The sequence below is a fragment of the Pristiophorus japonicus genome, chromosome 20 (genome assembly GCF_044704955.1).
Source record: "Pristiophorus japonicus isolate sPriJap1 chromosome 20, sPriJap1.hap1, whole genome shotgun sequence".
NCBI lineage: Eukaryota > Metazoa > Chordata > Chondrichthyes > Pristiophoridae > Pristiophorus > Pristiophorus japonicus.
In genome coordinates, this window is record NC_091996.1 from 59,319,382 (window position 1) to 59,338,641 (window position 19,260).

At 43.6% G+C, this 19,260-nt stretch overlaps 1 protein-coding gene across 3 annotated transcripts in view; it reads right to left on the reverse strand.

Annotated features, from left to right (window-relative positions):
* The window catches only part of abca2 (ATP-binding cassette, sub-family A (ABC1), member 2), a 592,651-nt gene that overhangs the window by 363,397 nt on the left and 209,994 nt on the right, over window positions 1-19,260 (reverse strand). For all 3 annotated transcript variants that reach the window (XM_070862856.1, XM_070862855.1, XM_070862857.1), the window contains exon 4: window positions 1,556-1,719. In XM_070862856.1, coding sequence (XP_070718957.1) covers window positions 1,556-1,719 — 164 coding nt within the window. The remainder of the gene's footprint in view (window positions 1-1,555; window positions 1,720-19,260) is intronic.

Consider the following 19,260-nt stretch of genomic DNA (forward strand, 5'->3'; position numbering starts at 1 on the left):
TCTCCCCCCCCCCCTCTCTCTCTCTTTCTCTCTCCCCCCCCCTCTCTCTCTCTCTCCCCCCCCTCTCTCTCTCTCTCTCTCCCCCCCCTCTCTCTCTCTCTCTCTCTCCCCCCCCCTCTCTCTCTCTCTCTCCCCCCCCTCTCTCTCTCTCTCCCCCCTCTCTCTCTCTCTCTCTCTCTCCCCCCCCCTCTCTCTCTCCCCCCCCCCCTCTCTCTCTCCCCCCCCCCTCTCTCTCTCTCTCTCTCCCCCCCCTCTCTCTCTCTCTCTCCCCCCCCCTCTCTCTCTCTCTCTCCCCCCCCCTCTCTCTCTCTCTCTCTCCCCCCCCTCTCTCTCTCTCTCTCCCCCCCTCTCTCTCTCTCTCTCCCCCCCCTCTCTCTCTCTCTCCCCCCCCTCTCTCTCTCTCTCCCCCCCCTCTCTCTCTCTCTCTCCCCCCCCCTCTCTCTCTCTCTCCCCCCTCTCTCTCTCTCTCTCTCCCCCCCCCTCTCTCTCTCCCCCCCCCCTCTCTCTCTTCCCCCCCCCCCTCTCTCTCTCCCCCCCCCCCCTCTCTCTCTCTCCCCCCCCCTCTCAGCGGCACGAACGGCTGCAGAATTCTCCCTGGCTGAAGCACTTTCACACAGGTAGGAAGATGGTTTATTTAATCTTTTCGTGGCTTATAAATGTTTATTCAGGTTGGATTTATTTGTATAATATTTGTAGAAGTATAAATAAGGATTTATTGTCGAATTTAATGAGTTCCCTTCCCCCCCCACCTCATTCTGGACGCCTAATTTGTAACCTGCGCCTGATTTTTTAATGTGTAGAACAGGTTTTTTCAGTTCTACAAAAATCTTCACTGGCTCCATTCTACTTTAGTTTGGAGTACATTTTCACTGTGGAAACTTTCAAATCAGGCGTCAGTGGCCGGACACGCCCCCTTTTGAAGAAAAAATTCTGTTCTAAACTAGAACTGTTCTACCTGACTAGAACTGCAGAAAAAAAAATGTGGAGAATTGCGATTTCTAAAATAGTCCGTTCTCCACCAGTTGCTCCTAAAAATCAGGCGCGAATCATGTGGAAACTTGGGCCCTACAACAGGTACCATTAAATGAACTCTAAAATTGAAGATTACACTCATTGGCTTTCATAATAAAGCTCTTCTGCCTCAGTTCTTGGAAAATCCCCAGGAAAATCTTTTGTACCTGACTGTGCAGGTCTTACTTTAACGAGTTTAGTTTGAGTTTGTTTGTCTCTGTGTTGACCTGTTTTGGTTCTTAAAGTAACAAAAAAAACATACTCATTCACATGTACAAGGAAAGAATTATAGGATTTTAAGCTAAAAATGATAACATGCAGATATCTGAGATGTGCTAGTTTGTTTTAAGTGCAGGCGACATTATATTATGTCAACACATTTCTTTTGTGTTTGTCCCCCCCCCCCCCCCGCCCCCAAGGGTCCTAAATCAATACAGCCTCACAATTTAATTGTAGTGTTTGACTTTGTACCTTTGCATCCTCCACCCCGCTACAACTTTCATTTTTACATCTAAGGGACAGACCCTAAATAATTGCTCTTTACCTTGACTGCTATTGAAGTGGTTCTCCACTGAACTTGGATCATTGTTCATTGATTCCAGATGACGCCGTAGCGATTCCAGCTCTTCTTCAAGGCCTGGGCGATCAGGATCGAACAGATTGCTCTCTTCCACAACCTCATTAATTCGCTCGAGAAGCTGTGTGACCCTTCAAAGAAACAGCAGTCACAATGAAAATTCACAAATGAATAGCTATTAGGTGGGACACTAACTCCAATGCACATTGACTCACTGCGTAACCCTAACATGGTAACATCAACTTTACTGCCTTGAAGACAGTTCCTTACAAGTTCTTTATACGCCTATTGCTCCTTCACTCAGAAAAATAAATTTCAGCTCATTTCACGTTTGAATATACAGCATTCAGACTGCCACAGCGTCGTATATTCAAACTAAACTTCAGGTTGTTAACCCAGGAAACTATGACACGGAATCAGATATGATGGGATGCCAACCAAGTACCTATCAATGTGTCAATCGGAATTAAGTTCTCCACGACGGTTGGAGCCCAGCTACAATAATTTTTCAAAGCGACAAAGAGAACAGAGAAACAAGGCAAGGTTTAAACAGCAGAAGGGACCAGTGACTGAATGGGAAGAACAAACTCTGCTGTCCCCATATCAGGAGAGAGTGGACAGCTGGCAGACTCAATCTGGGGATTTGTTGTCCAGGTCAGCAATCCTATTGTCAATTCCACAGTCAGCTTTCCTGGATCATCTTTTAGATCCTTGCATCACTGAGTTTTCAGGGGTGCTGATGCGAAGCCAGTCAATTTCTCCAAAAAAGTTAAAAGAGAGTTTCTAAAATAATAATAGGAATCAATACAGCTTATTAAGGAGATATTTTGATGAGAGAGGGAAGCAAGGAAGGAAATGAGGAGAGAGGAGAGGAGGGAGGGAGGGAAGGACGGACAGGAAGGAAAGAAAGAAGACATTTATGTAGCGCCTTTCACGACCACTGGACATCTCAAAGCGCTTTATAGCCAATTAAATACTTTTGGAGTGTAGTCACTGTTGTAGTGTGGGAAACACGGTGGCCAATTTGCAGAGGTGATGTCATTTTAAATATATAAAAGTGACAGGTTCTTTTAATTATATCAGAGGTGGTATCACAACTGGCTGCTACTTTAGACAATTAGAACAAGAGCAGTTGTCTTATTAAATTGGCTTTTGTGGTTGCTGGATAAGTTATGAAGTAAGATTGGGCAACACATTTCCCAGAGTACAACTCATGCTCCAGCAACCCTAGATGGTTCGATGATTCTGCCTCTAAACTGAGGCAATGCCTAGAGGAGAGTCTGACAGGCAGAAAGTGAAGGGGCATTTCGGACAGAGTAGTCTTCAGATCTTCTTTGGTGTTCCTGGCATCAATGTGGAGGTCTAACGCGGGTGACGGTCACTCTGGTCGTGCTGTTGTAGTCAGAACATCGTCAAGATGGGCAGACTGGCCACATCTCTGATATTACTAGAATGTGGACATTAGCAAGTAGCAGGCCTCTCTCACCAAGACCATTGGTCTGCACAACTATGGAATTTAAGAGTAAGAGATGGATCCTACCAAACTGGCCCATAGTATTTCAGATCCTACCAAACAGGCTACAATCATCACTGAATAGCTTGTTCTCATGCATTCAACCTTATGTTCTTAAATACATAACCAAAATGGAGATGTTACTCTCCATGTTTCACTGCCTTTGATTGATGCAAACTGGCATCCTTAGATCTTTTATCAGCCAATCAGGACTCAAGACAATCCAAATATTAAAAAGCAACCTACTGTAATAAAAACTACCAAAATTAGACACGAGGCTTTACAGCTCTGAAACTGCCAATCACAACTTTTGGCTTTACAGCAGCACAGTGATACCTTTGACCTGCACATCTTATTTAAGAAATTGATTAAGTGGATGATTCTGCCTTTAAATTGAGGGTCAAAGACACTCCCTGGAGGAGAGTCTGAGACAGAAGGTTAACAGGCATTACAGTTTTTTTTCTTTCAGAACGATCCAGTTTTTATATTGACTGGAGTTATCTTTTTCACTGCATGATAGGAATATAGAATCATAGAATCGTATAGCAAAGAAGGATGCCATTCAGCCCATCGGCTCTGCATCGGCTTGCACAGTAATCTCCCGCGCAGGCCTCTCACCGGTTTTTACACTGTAAATACCGTGCTGCGCAGAAATTTAAAGGGTCCGCGCATTAAAAGAAACAGATCGCACAGAATAAAGTGCAGTGTACAGGGAACATTGGTCGCACTCCCCCGCTCTTTCCCCATATCCCTGCAATTTGTTCTCTTTTGGCAAGTATTTATCCAATTCCCTTTGGAAGGCTACTATCGAATCTGTATCTACCAACCTGTCAGGCAGTGCAATCCAAATCCGAACCACTTATTACGTAAAAAAGCTTTTCTTCCCGTCGCCTCTGGTTCTTTTGCCAACCACCTTAAATCTGTACCCTCTCTTTAATTGGCCCTTCAGACACTGGGAACAGTTTCTCTTTATTTAACCCATCTAAACCCTTCATGGTTTTAAACACTTCTACCTAGTCTCCTGTTAGCCTTTAATGCTCTAAAAGAAAGAAAGATTTGTATTTATGGAGCACCTTTCACAACCACCAGACGTCTCAAAGCTCTTTACAGCCAATGAAGTACTTTTGGAGTGTAGTCACTGTTATAATTTAGGAAACACGGCAGCCAATTTGTGCACAAGCAAGCTCCCGCAAACAACAATGTGATAATGACCAAATAATCTGTTTGTTTTATGTTGACTGAGGGATAAATATTGGCCAGAAGACCGGGGATAACTCCCTTGCTCTTCTTCAAAATAGTGCCATGGGATCTTTTACATCCACCCGAGGGGGCAGATGGGGCCTCGGTTTAACATCTCATCTGAAAGACTGCACCTCTGGCAGTGCAGTGCTCCCTCAGCCTAGATTTTTTTGTGCTCAAGTCCCTGGAGTGGGATTTGAACTCCCAACCTTCTGACTCAGAGGTGAGAGTGCTACCCACTGAGCCACAGCTGAGGAGAACAAGCCCAGCTTCTCTAGTATATCTACATAACTGTAATCCCTCATCCCTGGAACCATTCCAGTAAATCTCTTCTGTACCCTCTTCAAAGCCCTCATGTGCTTCTTAAAATGTGGTACCCAGAATTGGACACAATATTCTAGCTTCACTAGTTTTTTTTTATATATACAGGCAACTTCCTGGCTTTTGTACGCTATGCCTCTATTTATAAAGCCGAGGAATCTGTCCTGCCACCTTCAGAGATTTGTGCATAAGCACCCCAGGTCTCCCTCTTCTTGCAACCATTTAAAATCTTACCATTTAGCATGTATTGTCTCTTCTCATGCTTCCTACCAAAATGTATCACCTCACACTTTTCTGCGTTGAATTTCATTTGCCACTTGTCTGCCCATTGCACCAGCCTGTCCATGTCCTCTTAAAGTCTATTACTATCTTCCTCACTGTTTACTATACTTCCAAGTTTTGTGTCAGCTGCAAATTTTGAAATTGTGCGCTGCACACGCAAGTCATTTCTCTTTTGTACTTTTTATATTCAGCCTGATTCCCCCTTGTACTGTCAAGCTGGCATCTGTCATATGCCCCTCTTTTCTGCTTCAACCTATTCTCTAACTTGTTTATCATCCAGAGTGCTCTGGCTTTGGTTGCCCTCCCTTTCCCCCTTGTAGGAATGTACCTCCTTAAAGGCCACCATTTCTGCCTGCCACTCTTTGACTCCAATTTACCCAGGCCACATCCCTCTTCAATTTTCTGAAATTAGCCCTCCTCCAGTTAACTATTTTTATCCTAGATTGCTCCTTGTCCTTCTCCTTAACTAATTTAAACCTTACGACACTATGATCACTATTCCCGGGATGCTCCCGACTGTGACTTTCTCTGCTTGACCCACTTAATTCCAGCAAAGCCTCCTTCCTCATTGGGCAGGAAACATACTGATCAAGAAAATTCTCCTGAACACACTCCTGAAATTCCTCCCCTTAACACAATCACTGCCCCATTCAATATTGGGTAGTTAAAGTACGTCGTTTCATAACATTACGACTTGGACCGTTGCCAGTTGCCAGGAAGAAAAGGCTTTACAAAAAATGGGGGTGCAATTTCAACCTAACACGCTGGGCAGGAAACAGATGTGATCGGTTGCAACATTGGTTTCACAGACAACCTGATTTTACTATCCATTGAAGGCAGTGGGGAGTAATATTGGGCGAGGTGTAAAACCGACATTCCCTCCTATCCGCCCAGCAAGTAAGGGTAAAATTAATCCCATGATGTCCTGTGTTACTTTGAGCAATACTTCTTGGTATAATGGACATTCGTTCTTTTGAATGGCTTTTTTTCCCCCACCATTTCAACCAGACTGCAGAAAAACAAAAAGCAGCAGAATACGAGTTTAGTGTCTGCCTGCAGTCCCAAGGCGAGATTGAAAGTAAATACTACTCATCCCCTCAGCTGCCTGCTACTTTACTCTAGATATTGGTAAGCTTAAACCTGCTGAATTCTTATTGATTGGTATCTCAGTCATTTTTGAACACCAACACCTAAATTCAGTATCTGTTATGTAGCTTGCAAATAAAGGCTGCTTTTAATACTACCACAGTACACCAATAACATGCACTTAATAGACAATAATGTAATGGCTCAATTTATAAATTATTCCAGTGACAAATTACTTCTTCCCCAGCTCGTAACACAATTAAATTGAAATGCATTTGCATGGAGTGAGAATCGTTAAAAATAAATTAATGGAAAAGAGGGTAATTTTAAAATATAGTCCATCTGGTAGCAAACATCTGCTGTCTGTTATATACAAATTGCTACAACTTTGTTTAGTGTGGGTCTAATCACTGGTATGCACTTAACAGAGGGCTTAAAAGATGACGACTTTTAACATTTTCTTTCTGTCCATTTGTGCTAATGGCTCAAAAATCTTTCTTCAATATTTGAATGCCTTTGTTTGGCCTTGGATGCGCTGATGACACCTAAAACACAAATGAAGCATCTCTGCACCTATGATGCATCAGTCACAGTAAGCCAGGTTCACTCTCAAAAAATGACGCAGCTTGTTCTGATACAATAGTTTGTCAAGGGAAGGTCGTGTCTGATTAACTTGATTGAATTTTTCGAGGAGGTAACCAGGAGGATCGATGAGGGCAGTGTGTGTGATGTAGTGTATATGGATTTTAGCAAAGCTTTTGATAAGGTCCACAGTAATAGCCCATGGGATCCAGGGCAAAGTGGCAAGTTGGATCCAAAATTGGCTCAAAGGCAGGAAACAAAGGGTAATATGGTTGATGGGAGTTTTTGGAAGGCTGTATCCAATGGGGTTCCATAGGGCTCAGTACTGAGTCCCTTCCCACACACAGAGCAGGTGAACGGCCTCTTCCCAGTGTGAACTCGCTGGTGTATCAGCAGGTTGGATGACTGAGTGAATCCCTTCCCACACATAGAGCAGGTGAACGGCCTCTCCCCAGTGTGAACTCGCTGGCATCTTCCACCCTTCAATATGTAGTTCGGGACCTAGAATGTCAGGTCCCTCATTGAAACACCTGTGAACTCATCCCTTTTTGGTGTGGAAGCAAGTCACCCTCGATATGAGGGACTGCCTAATACTAATATATACTATAGGGCTCAGTGCTGGGTTCCTTGCTTTTTGTGGTGTACATCAATGATTTGAACTTAAATGTTGGGGATATGATTAAGAAGTTTGCAGATGACACTAAAATAGGCTGTGTGGTCAATAATGGAGAAGAAAGCTGCGGACTGCAGGAAGATATCAATGTACTGGTCAGGTGGGGAGAACAGTGGCAAATTTCTTAGAACAGTATGTAACAGAACCGACAAGGGAGCAAGCCATCTTAGATCTGGTCCTGTGTAAGAGACAGGAAAAATAAATGATCACCTAGTAAAAGATCCTCTCGGAATGAGTGATCACAATATGGTTGAATTTGTAATACAGATTGAGGATGAGGAAGTTGTGTCAGAAACGAGCGTACTACGCTTAAACAAATGGGACTAGAGTGGGATGAGGGCAGAGTTGGCTAAAGTAGACTGGAAACAAGGACTAAACAGTGGCACAATTGAGGAACAGTGGAGGACTTTTAAGGAGCTTTTTCATATTGCGCAACAAAAATATATTCCAGTGAAAAAGAAGGGTGGCAAAAGAAGGGATAACCAGCTGTGGGAAATGAAGGAAAGTAGCAAATCAAAGAACAATGCATATAAGGTGGCCAAGGTTAGTGGGAAACTAGAGGATTGGGAAAATTTTAAGCAACAGCAAAGAATGACTAAAAAAAGCAATAAAGAAAGGGAAGCTAGATTACGAAGGTAAACTTGCGCAAAACATAAAAACAGATAGTAAAAGCTTTTACAGATATATAAAACGGAAAAGAGTGACTAAAGTAAATGTTGGTCCCTTAGAAGATGAGAAGGGGGATTTAATAATGGGAAATGTGGAAATGGCTGAGACCTTAAACAATTATTTTGCTTCCGTCTTCACAGTGGAACACACAAAAACCATGCCAAAATTTGCAGGCCACAGGAATGTGGGAAGGGAGGACCTTGAGACAATCACTATCATTAGTGGGATAGTGCTGGACAGGCTAATGGGATTGAAGGTAGACAAGTCCCCTGGTCCTGATGAAATGCATCCCAGGGTATTAAAAGAGATGCCGGAAGTTATAGCAGATGCATTCGTTATAATCTACCAAAATTCTCTGGACTCTGGGGAGGTACCAGCGGATTGGAACGCCTCTGTTTAAAAAAGGGGGCAGGCAAAAGGCAGGTAACTATAGGCCAGTTAGTTTAACATCTGTAGTGGGGAAAATGCTTGAAACTATTAAGGAAGAAATAGCGGGACATCTAGATAGGAATACTGCAATCAAGCAGACGCAGCATGGATTCATGAAAGGGAAATCATGTTTAACTAACTTACTGGAATTCTTTGAGGATATAACGAGCATGGTGGATAGAGGTGTACCGATGGATGTGGTGTATTTAGATTTCCAAAAGGCATTCGATAAGGTGCCACACAAAAGGTTACTGCAGAAGATAAAGGTACGCAGAGTCAGAGGAAACGTATTAACATGGATAGAGAATTGGCTGGCTAACAGAAAGCAGAGAGTCGGGATAAATGGGTCCTTTTCCGGTTGGAAATCAGTGGTTAGTGGTGTGCCACAGGGATCAGTGCTGGGACCACAACTGTTTACAATATACATAGATGACCTAGAAGAGGGGACAGAGTGTAGTGCAACAAAATTTGCAGATGACACTAAGATTAGTGGGAAAGCGGGTTGTGTAGAGGACTCAGAGAGACTGCAAGGAGATTTGGATAGGTTAAGCGAATGGGCTAAGGTTTGGCAGATGGAATACAATGTCGGAAAGTGTGAGGTCATCCACCTTGGGAAAAAAAAACAGTAAAAGGGAATATTATTTGAATGGGGAGAAATTACAACATGCCGTGGTGCAGAGGGACCTGGGGGTCCTTGTGCATGAATCCCAAAAGGTTACTTTGCAGATGCAGCAGGTAATCAGGAAGGCGAATGGAATGTTGGCCTTCATTGTGAGAGGGATGGAGTACAAAAGCAGGGAGGTCTTGCTGCAACTGTATAAGGTATTGATAAGGCCGCACCTGGAGTACTGCGTGCAGTTTTGGTCACCTTACTTAAGGAAGGATATACTAGCTTTGGAAGGGGTACAGAGACGATTCACTAGGCTGATTCCAGAAATGAGGGGGTTACCTTATGATGATAGATTGAGTAGACTGGATCTTTACTCGTTGGAGTTCAGAAGGATGAGGGGTGATCTTATAGAAACATTTAAAATCATGAAAGGGATAGACAAGATAGAGGCAGAGAGGTTGTTTCCACTGGTCGTGGAGACTAGAACTAGGGGGCACAGCCTCAAAATACGGAGGAGCCAATTTAAAACCGAGTTGAGAAAGAATTTCTTCTCCCAGAGGGTTGTGAATCTGTGGAATTCTCTGCCCAAGGAAGCAGTTGAGGCTAGCTCATTGAATGTTTTCAAGTCAAAGATAGATAGATTTTTAACCAATAAGGGAATTAAGGGTTACGGGGAGAGGGCGGGTAAGTGGAGCTGAGTCCACGACCAGATCAGCCATGAATGGCGGAGCAGGCTCGAGGGGCTAGATGGCCTACTCCTGTTCCTAATTCTTATGTTCTTATGTTCTAAATGGAATTCAATCCGGATAAGTATGAGGTAATGCATTTGGGGAGGTCTAACAAGGCAAAGGAATACACATTAAATGGTACGACATTGAAAAGTGTAGAGGAAAAAAAGTGCAGAGTGCAGGTCCACAGATCCCTGAAATTGGCAGGCCAGATAGATAAGGTGGTTAAGAAGGCATATAGAATACTTGCCTTTATTAGTCAAGGCATGGAATACAAGAGCAAGAAGGTTAAGCTTGAACTGTATAAAACACTGGTTAGGCCGCAACTGGAGTAATGTGTGCAGTTCTGGTCACCACATTACAGGAAAGATGTGATTGCACTGGAAAGGGTACAGAGGAGATTTACAAGAATGTTGCCTGGACTGAAGAATTTTGGCTATGAGGAAAGATTGGAGATGCTGGGTCTGTTTTCTTTGGAACAGAGGAGGCGAAACAGAGACCTGATTGACATGTATAAAATCATGAGGAGCCTGGATAGAGTGTATAGGAAGGACCAGTTTCCTTTGGCAAAGGGGTCAACAACCAGGAGGCATAGATTTAAAGTCATTTGGGGGAGGTTTAGAGGACATACGAGAGGAAATTTATTCACTCATAGGGTGGTGGGGGTCTGGAACTCACTGCCTGAAAGGGTGGTAGAGGCAGGTAGAGCCGGAAAGTGAGATTAGGCTGGATACTCTTGGTTGGACACGATAGGCCAAAATGGCCTCCTTCCATGCTGTAAATTTCAATGATTCTATGATAATAATCCCAGAAAACAGATCTTTGGCCAGGTCTCCAAGGCAGGGAACAAGTCATTCAATTCAAAAACATGCACCTTGTGATTGACAACTTTTTCTGACAGAGAGACCGTTTGGTTTAGTGGCAGCATTCTTGCCCCAGAGTCAGAAAATGCAGTGCTCAAACCCCGCTCCAGATATTCCATGCAAAGCTACAGCTTCGAATCCTGGATTGACATCCAATGGGATACTCGCATCCGGTAGGTGTAAGTGACCCCCCCCCCCCCACCCCCCCAACCCTCAACAGATTAATCGTGGGAGCCCATAAAACTCTCCCACCATATAGGATTAACATAGACATAGAAAATAGGTGCAGTAGTAGGCCATTCGGCCCTTCGAGCCTGCACCACCATTCAATAAGATCATGGTTGATCATTCCTTCAGTACCCCTTTCCTGCTTTCTCTCCATACGATCCCTTTAGCCGTAAGGGCCATATCTTACTACCTCTTGACTATATCCAATGAACTGGCATCAACAACTCTCTGCGGCAGGGAATTCCACAGGTTAACAACTCTCTGAGTGAAGAAGTTTCTCCTCATCTCAGTCCTAAACGGCCTGCCCCTTATCCTAAGACTTTGTCCCCTGGTTCTGGACTTCTCCAACATCAGGAACATTCTTCCCGCATCTAGCCTGTCCAGTCCAGTCAGAATCTTATATGTTTCTATGAGAAACCCTCTCATCCTTCTAAACTCCAGTGTATAAAGGCCCAGTTGATCCAGTCTCTCCTCATATGTCAGTCCAGCCATCCCTGGAATCAGTCTGGTGAACCTTCGCTGCACTCTCTCAATAGCAAGAACGTCCTTCCTCAGATTAGGAGACCAAAACTGAACACAATATTCCAGGTGGGGCCTCACCAAGGCCCTGTACAACTGCAGTAAGACTTCCCTGCTCCTACACTCAAACCCCCTCGCTATGAAGGCCAATATACCATTTGCCTTTTTCACCGCCTGCTGTACCTGCATGCCAACTTTCAATGACTGATGAACCATGACACCCAGGTCTCGCTACACCTCGCCTTTTCCTAATCTGCCGCCATTCAAATAATATTCTGCCTTCATGTTTTTGCCCCCAAAGTGTATAACCTCACATTTATCCACATTATACTGTATCTGCCATGTATTTGTCCACTCGCCTAACCTGTCCAAGTCACCCTGCAGCCTCTTAGCGTCCTCCTCGCAGCTCACACCTCCACCCAGTTTAGTGTCATCTGCAAACTTGGACTTATTACACTCAATTCCATCATCTAAATCATTAATATATATTGTAAAGAGCTGGGGTCTCAGCACTGAGCCCTGCGGCACTCCACTAGTCACTGCCTGCCATTCTGAAAAGGACCCATTTATCCCGACTCTCTGCTTCCTGTCTGCCAACCAGTTCTCTATCCACGTCAGTACATTACCCCCAATACCATGTGCTTTGATTTTGCACACTAATCTCTTGTGTGGGACATTGTCAAAAGCCTTTTGAAAGTCCAAATACACCACATCTACTGGTTCTCCCTTGTCCACTCTACTAGTTACATCCTCAAAAAATTCCAGAAGATTTGTCAAGCATGATTTCCCTTTCATAAATCCATGCCGACTTGACCAATCCTATCACTGCTTTCCAAATGCGCTGCTATTTCATCTTTAATGATTGATTCCAACATTTTCCTCTGCACTGATGTCAGGCTAACCGGTCTATAATTACCCGTTTTCTCTCTCCCTCCTTTTTTAAAAAGTGGTTCTACATTAGCAACCCTCCAGTCCATAGGAACTGATCCAGAGTCGATAGACTGTTGGAAAATTATCACCAATGCATCCACTATTTCTCGGGCCACTTCATTAAGTACTGTGGGATGTAGACTATCAGGCCCCGGGGATTTATCGGCCTTCAATCCCATCAATTTCTCCAACACAATTTCCCGCCTAAAAAGGATATCCTTCAGTTCCTCCTTCTCACTAGACCCTCGGTCCCCTAGTACATCCGGAAGGTTATTTGTGTCTTCCTTTGTGAAGACAGAACCAAAGTACGTGTCCAATTGGTCTGCCATTTCTTTGTTCCCCATTATAAATTCACCCGAATCCGACTGCAAGGGACCTACGTTTTTTCTCTTCACATTCGATCGGCTGATACAAAGAGGGTTATAACCATGGAAGGAGTGTTCACTGCCTGTCTCGATTGCTAATCAACCTACAAATCTTATTATCCAAGGGAAGAGGGTGAAGATAAGAAAGCAACAACCTTTTCAGAGTTTAAGCGACATTTTGTTTGTCCTGGACATTTTTCAAAAGTATATTTGAGCCTTGTAAAAATTGAGTCGCCTGTCTGAAACGTCACAGGCCAGAGAGTCTCCACGGGTGGTCAGAAATAACTGTCATATCGAGATTACTATTTGTGTTTGGTCCACTTCACATTGCAAGCTAGCACAGCAGGCACAACAGTGTGTTACTTTTCTTTCAATCTGCGGAAGAATGGTTGAGCCAGAAATTTCCTATAGTGCATCATTAGAATGATCAGGTAAGGTTATAACTATCAGGGAGGACTGAACAGGCTGGAGCGCTTTTCTCAAGAGCAGGCTCAGGGGAGACCTAATAGAAGTCTTTAGAATTATGAAGGAATTTAACAGGATAGATGCAGAGAAGATATTTCCACCTGTGGGGAGTCCAAAACTAGGGGGTCTTAAATACAAGATAGTCACTAATAAATCCAATAAGGAATTCAGGAGAAGCTTCTTTATATAGGATATACGACACAGCAACAGGCCATTTGGCCCAACCAGTCCAAGCCAGCGTTTATGCTCCACTCGAGCCGCCTCCAGTCTTTCCTCATCTAAATCTATCAGCATAATCCTCTATTCCCTCATAAGCTCTCCCTCATATTCTTGTCTTGCCTCCCCTTAAATGCATCTCTGCTATTAATTTCAACCACTCCCTGTGGTAGCAAGTTCCACATTCTCACCACTCTTTGGGTAAAAAGTTTTTTCTGAATTCCCTATTGGATTTCTTGGTGACTATCTTATATTGATGGTCTCGAGTTATGCTCTTTCCCACAAGTGGCAACATTCTCTCTCTATCCACTACCAAAACCTTTCATAATTTTAAAGACCTCTAGGTCACCCCTCAGCCTTCTTTTTCAAGAGAAAAGAGACCCCAGCCTGTTCATCCTTTCCCGATATGTATGATCTCGCATTTCTGGTATCATCCTTGTAAGTCTTCTCTGCACCCTCTCCAGTGCCTCAATATCCTTTTTATAATAGGGCGGCCAGAACTGTACGCAGTATGGTCTAACAAAGGTTCGATACAGTTTAGCATAACTTTTCTACTTTTCAATTCTATATCTCTAGAATAAACCCGAGTGCTTGGTTGGCTTTTTTATGGCCTTGCTGACCTGTGTCGCAATTTTTAGCGATTTGTGTATTTATACTCCGAGATCCCTTTGTTCCTCTACCCCACCTAGACTCACACCCTCCAGGTAATAACCCTATTCTTCTTGCCAAACTGTAATACCTCATATTTATCTGTGTTGAACTTCATTTGCCAATTATATGCCCATTCTGCAAGTTTATTAATGTCCTCCCTGTAATTTGTTGCAGTCCTCCTCTGTATTGATTATCCGCCCCCCACCCCCCGCCTCCTTTGGTGTCATCCGCAAATTTAGAAATTGTGTTTTTGATTCCGAAGTCTAAATCGTTAATATAAATTGTGAACAACACTGGTCCCAGCACGGATCCTTGTGGAACACCACTACACACCTTCTGCCACTTTCAGTAGTTACCCTTTACCCCTACTCCCTGCTTTCTGTCTTGAAGCCAGCGAGCTATCCATTCTTGTCCCCTAACTCCACATTCTATGACCCTTGTTCATCAGTCCATTATGTGGTACCATAACGAAGGCCTTTTGAAAATCTATATAAATTACATGTAATGTATGACCATTTTCTACTCTGTTACCTCTTCAAAAAATTCAATGAGGTTGGTCAAGCAAGACTTTCCTTTTGAAATCCATGCTGTCTGTTCATTATTATATTTTTGGTTTCTAGATGTACTTCTATTTTAAGCTGACTGGTCTATAATTTCCTGCACATGTTCTATCCCCCTTCTTAAATATAGGTATTACGTTAACTATCAACCAGTCCTCTGGCACTACCCCTTTTTCTAACGAATGATAAAATGTGTAGTAATGCTTCTGCTATTTCTTCCCTAGATTCTTTTAAAATGCTTGGGTGCAATCCATCCGGACCAGGGGTTTTATCCTCTTTGAGCTTGACTCGTTTATTTAATATATTCCTCCTTTTTGTTTTAAATGCACTTATCTCATTACTAATCTCATCATCCAATGTCATGTCCACCTGTTCCATCTCCTTGGTAAATACTGAAGCAAAATAATTGTTTAATAGTTCTGCCATCTCTCTATCGTTACCTGTTATTATCCTGTCTATCTCTTTATGGCCCAAATCTCATCCCAAACTTCCTTTTTTATTGATGTGCCTGTAAAATATTTTACTATTTTGTTTTATGTTCCTTAATAGTTCCTTCTTTTTTGACTTCTCTCCTAATCTTTTTGTATTTTCCCTTATCATGCACTCCCCTGCTAACTAGATACTTAATGTATGCCTCTTTCTTTACCCTCAATTGTTCCCTTATGGCTTTATTCATCCATGGAGTCTCATTAGTGTTTTGTTTGTTCTTTCCTTTTAGCGGAATATATTGTTCCTGCACTCTGTTGAACACCGTTTTAAATGTTTCCCATTGCTGTTCTACATCAGTTTTTCCCCAGCATTGTTGCTCATTTTATTTCCCAAGTTCTATTCTCAGCCCCTCAAAATCAGCTTTTCTCCAATCCATTACCCTGGTTTTCGTCATACTTAACCATACTCAATTATTATCTTAAAGCGTATTATATTATGGTCACTATTGCCCAGATGTTCCCCTACTTTTACTTCTCTTATCTGCTCTGGTTCATTCCCCAATACCATGTTGGGCTTTTTACATATTGGATTAGAAAGGAGTCCTTTACACATTGTGGGAACTCCATCCCCTTATCCCCTTTACCTACCTCCTCTGGCCAATTATCAGGATAGTCGAAATCCCCCAAAATTATTCTATGTTTTTTACTCATTTCCCTAACTTCTCTGCATATTTCTTCCTCCACCTCCCTTCCACTATTAGGTGGTCTGTTGACTACACTCATTAATGTGATTGATCCTTTATTATCTTTTATCTCTATCCATACGGATTCTATTTTTGTCTTGCTGATAGCTGCGTCACTTTTTTCTACTACCGTTGTTATCCCTAATAAGTACAGCTACTCCACCTCCAAATTTTCCCTCTCCATCTTTTCTAAATATGTTATACCCTGCAATGTTTAAGTCCCAGGCCTCATTTTTCTATAGCCATGTCTCAGAAATCCCTACTTCATCTGGTTACTCGCAACGCATGATTGCCTCCAGCTCCTGTTTTATTACAGACACTGTGTGCATTGCTGTACAGTTTGATTCATTTTTCATAGGATTTCTTCTTACTTTATGTTTAGCCATCTTTTTAGACTCCTGTTCTATAACCCTATTTATTCCCTTGCTCTCTTTTGCTGTTTTGTTTATATTTAAGTTGGTTACATTTCTTGTAGCTCCCTCCCCCATCTTACTAGTTTACCCTTTCTGCCATGATACGGGTCCCATCCCAGTTCAGGTGGAGCCCGTCCCATCGGTACAGCTCCTTCCTGTTCCAGAACTGGTGCCGGTGACCCATGAAAAGGAACCCCTCTTTCCCACACCAGCTCTTTAGCCACATGTTAATTCTCCTGATCTGTCTGCTTCTATACCAATTTTCACATGGCTCAGGCAATAATCCAGAGATTATTACCTTCGAGGTCCTGCTTTTTAATCTAGAGCCGAACTCCTGATACTGTTTCAGCAGGACCTCCTCCCTGTTCCTACCCATGTTGTTTATTCCAGCATATAATACGACAACTGGATTTACCCCTCCCTTTCCAAGTTCCTCTCCAGCCACCATGAGATATCGCTTACCCTGGCAAGGTAGGCAACACACCCTTCGGGATTCTCGTTCTTGGCTGCAGAGGACACTATCTATCCCACTAATTATAGAGTTCCCTTTCACTACCACATTTCTATTTTGTTCCCTCCCTCCCCCCGGACAGCCTTCTGAGCCACGGTGCCTTGGTCTGCATTGTGGCTGTCCTCCCTGCAGTCTTTCTCCTTGTCCTCACAAGTAGCGAGTACATCATACCTGTTGGATAGGACCAGTTTCTTTACTCAAAATGGTTACAATGTGGAACTCACTATCACATGGAGTGGTTGATGCGAATAGTAGAGATGTATTTAAGGGGAAGTTAAATAAGTACGAGGGAGAAAGGAATAGAAGGATTTAGGGCGAGATGAAATAGGGTGGAGGAGGGTTGTATAGAGTGTAAACACCAGCATAGACCTGTTGGCTGAATGGTCTGTTTCTGTGCTGTAATTTCAATGTAATGTAGCTCTATGTAATCATTGCTTCTGTTCACTACTCAATGTTCAATAAATGTGGTTCAAAGTTCATTGCCTAAGTTACAAACTGAAGAAGAGTTTATTCTACTGTGTTCCAACGAGAGCGCAGTAAGCCATGATGCAGTGATGAGGGGGTTTCAGTTCTATTGCTGGACTTGCCTACAATGGCATCTTATGTAGGTAAAGGTACATTCCAGGTCAAGGGAGCAAGGGCTCACCTATGGGAATGGCCTAAGATGCTGAACTTGAGAAAATTATTAAAACCAAAAACGTAAAGGATGATGACTATTAACTTGCTTTTCTGTCCATTAGAACAGATTCCTTGAATGCCGTTGTTCAAAGTTTGAATACTTCTTGAAGTGCTGGTGACAGCATCAGGGGTGTTACTTTTCTTCACCATCTGGAACGGGGTTCCCCGCGTGGCTACATGTCCGTCAACTCTCCAGGAACGCCCGAAGCAACGAGGGAAGGCAGTTCGAGATCAGTGGCTGAGACAGCTGCATCACCAGCCCCGGACTTCACAAGCTGCTTCATCGTTGCTTTAAATGCTTTTATGGCCCCGACCTGCGTGAGAACACCAGTGGCAGGTCGGGGTCATAAAAGGAGCGGCGAGCGGCCTAGAAAGCAGCGTGGAGGCATACTACTTCAGTGAGCAGTGCGAGCGAAGAGTGACGTCATCAAGGACCAGGTCGGTGATTGGAGTGTGGGCAGAAATAGCAGAAGCAGCGAGGTCGGGGCGAAGGAGTGGCAAGAGACTGTAGAGGGACGTGATTGGGGCCCAGGAGAGGTATGAGTTCAGGGCCAGGGGCCCAGGGGCAGCACGGGCCAGCCCACACTGTGATATGTGTGCACACTAGGTCCGTGCAGCAGAGCAGGTCTCCAGTTGTCTTGGATAATCCTTGCCACTGGACCAAGACCTAGTTCTGTCAAGCCCGTGTGGTGGCAAGTGTGCAACGGCCACCCCACGTTAATAAAATCCACCCCTAGTTCTAGTCTCCACGACCAGTGGAAACAACCTCTCTGCCTCTATCTTGTCTATCCCTTTCATTATTTTAAATGTTTCTATAAGATCACCTCTCATCCTTCTGAACTCCAACGAGTAAAGACCCAGTCTACTCAGTCAACTTCAAGGTGCAGTTCCGGGCCTGGAATATTAGGTCCTTCATTGAAACACCTGTGAACTCATCCTTTTTTGGCGTGGAAGCAAGTCATCCTTGCTTTGAGGGACTACCTTTGATGATGGGTTACTAAAATCAGTTTTGTGAGCTGAGTCAACATTTACGCAGTTGAAATGAAAACCGTATTACATAAGAACATAAGAAATCAGAGCTGGAGTAGGCCATTTGACTCCTCGAGCCTGCTCCGCCATTCAATAAGATCATGGCTGATCCGATCTTGGCCTCAACTCCACTTCTCTGCCCATTTCCCATATTGAGGACCCTTGGGTTTAATTTCTGTGCATTAACCATTTTCAGTTCCTCTCCAGCACAGCTAACCCTGAGCATGAATAGTTGGCAGCAGGAGGATGAGAGCTGGAACTAAGGGAGATGATAGATCTAAAAAGATAGATGGAGGAGTTGCTTTATTGAGCAGGTATGATATAGCAGTAGAAGGTTAGAAGGTGATACAATTGAATCAACACAGAACCAAAGTGGGTGGATGGAGTTAGGATACAGATCAGCAATGATCTAATTGAATGGCGACACAGGCGCATGGGGTTGAATGACCTAATCTTGTTCCCATGTTCCGAGAACTAAGTAATTATGAGGGTGACTCACTGTAACTGTCATCGCCCACTGGGACAATACGCAGAATGGGAGCTGTTGAGGCGGAGTGGCAGGATTGCATGTAATACTTTTCAGGGATTACAACATCCCATTATGTTGAATACATAAGAATATAAGAACATAAGAACATAAGAATTAGGAACAGGAGTAGGCCATCTAGCCCCTCAAGCCTGCTCCGCCATTCAACAAGATCATGGCTGATCTGACCGTGGACTCAGCTCCACTTACCCGCCCGCTCCCCGTAACCCTTAATTCCCTTATTGGTTAAAAATCTATCTATCTGTGATTTGAATACATTCAATGAGCTAGCCTCAACTGCTTCCCTGGGCAGAGAATTCCACAGATTCACAACCCTCTGGGAGAAGGAATTCCTTCTCAACTCGGCTTTAAATTGGCTCCCCCGTATTTTGAGGCTGTGCCCCCTAGTTCTAGT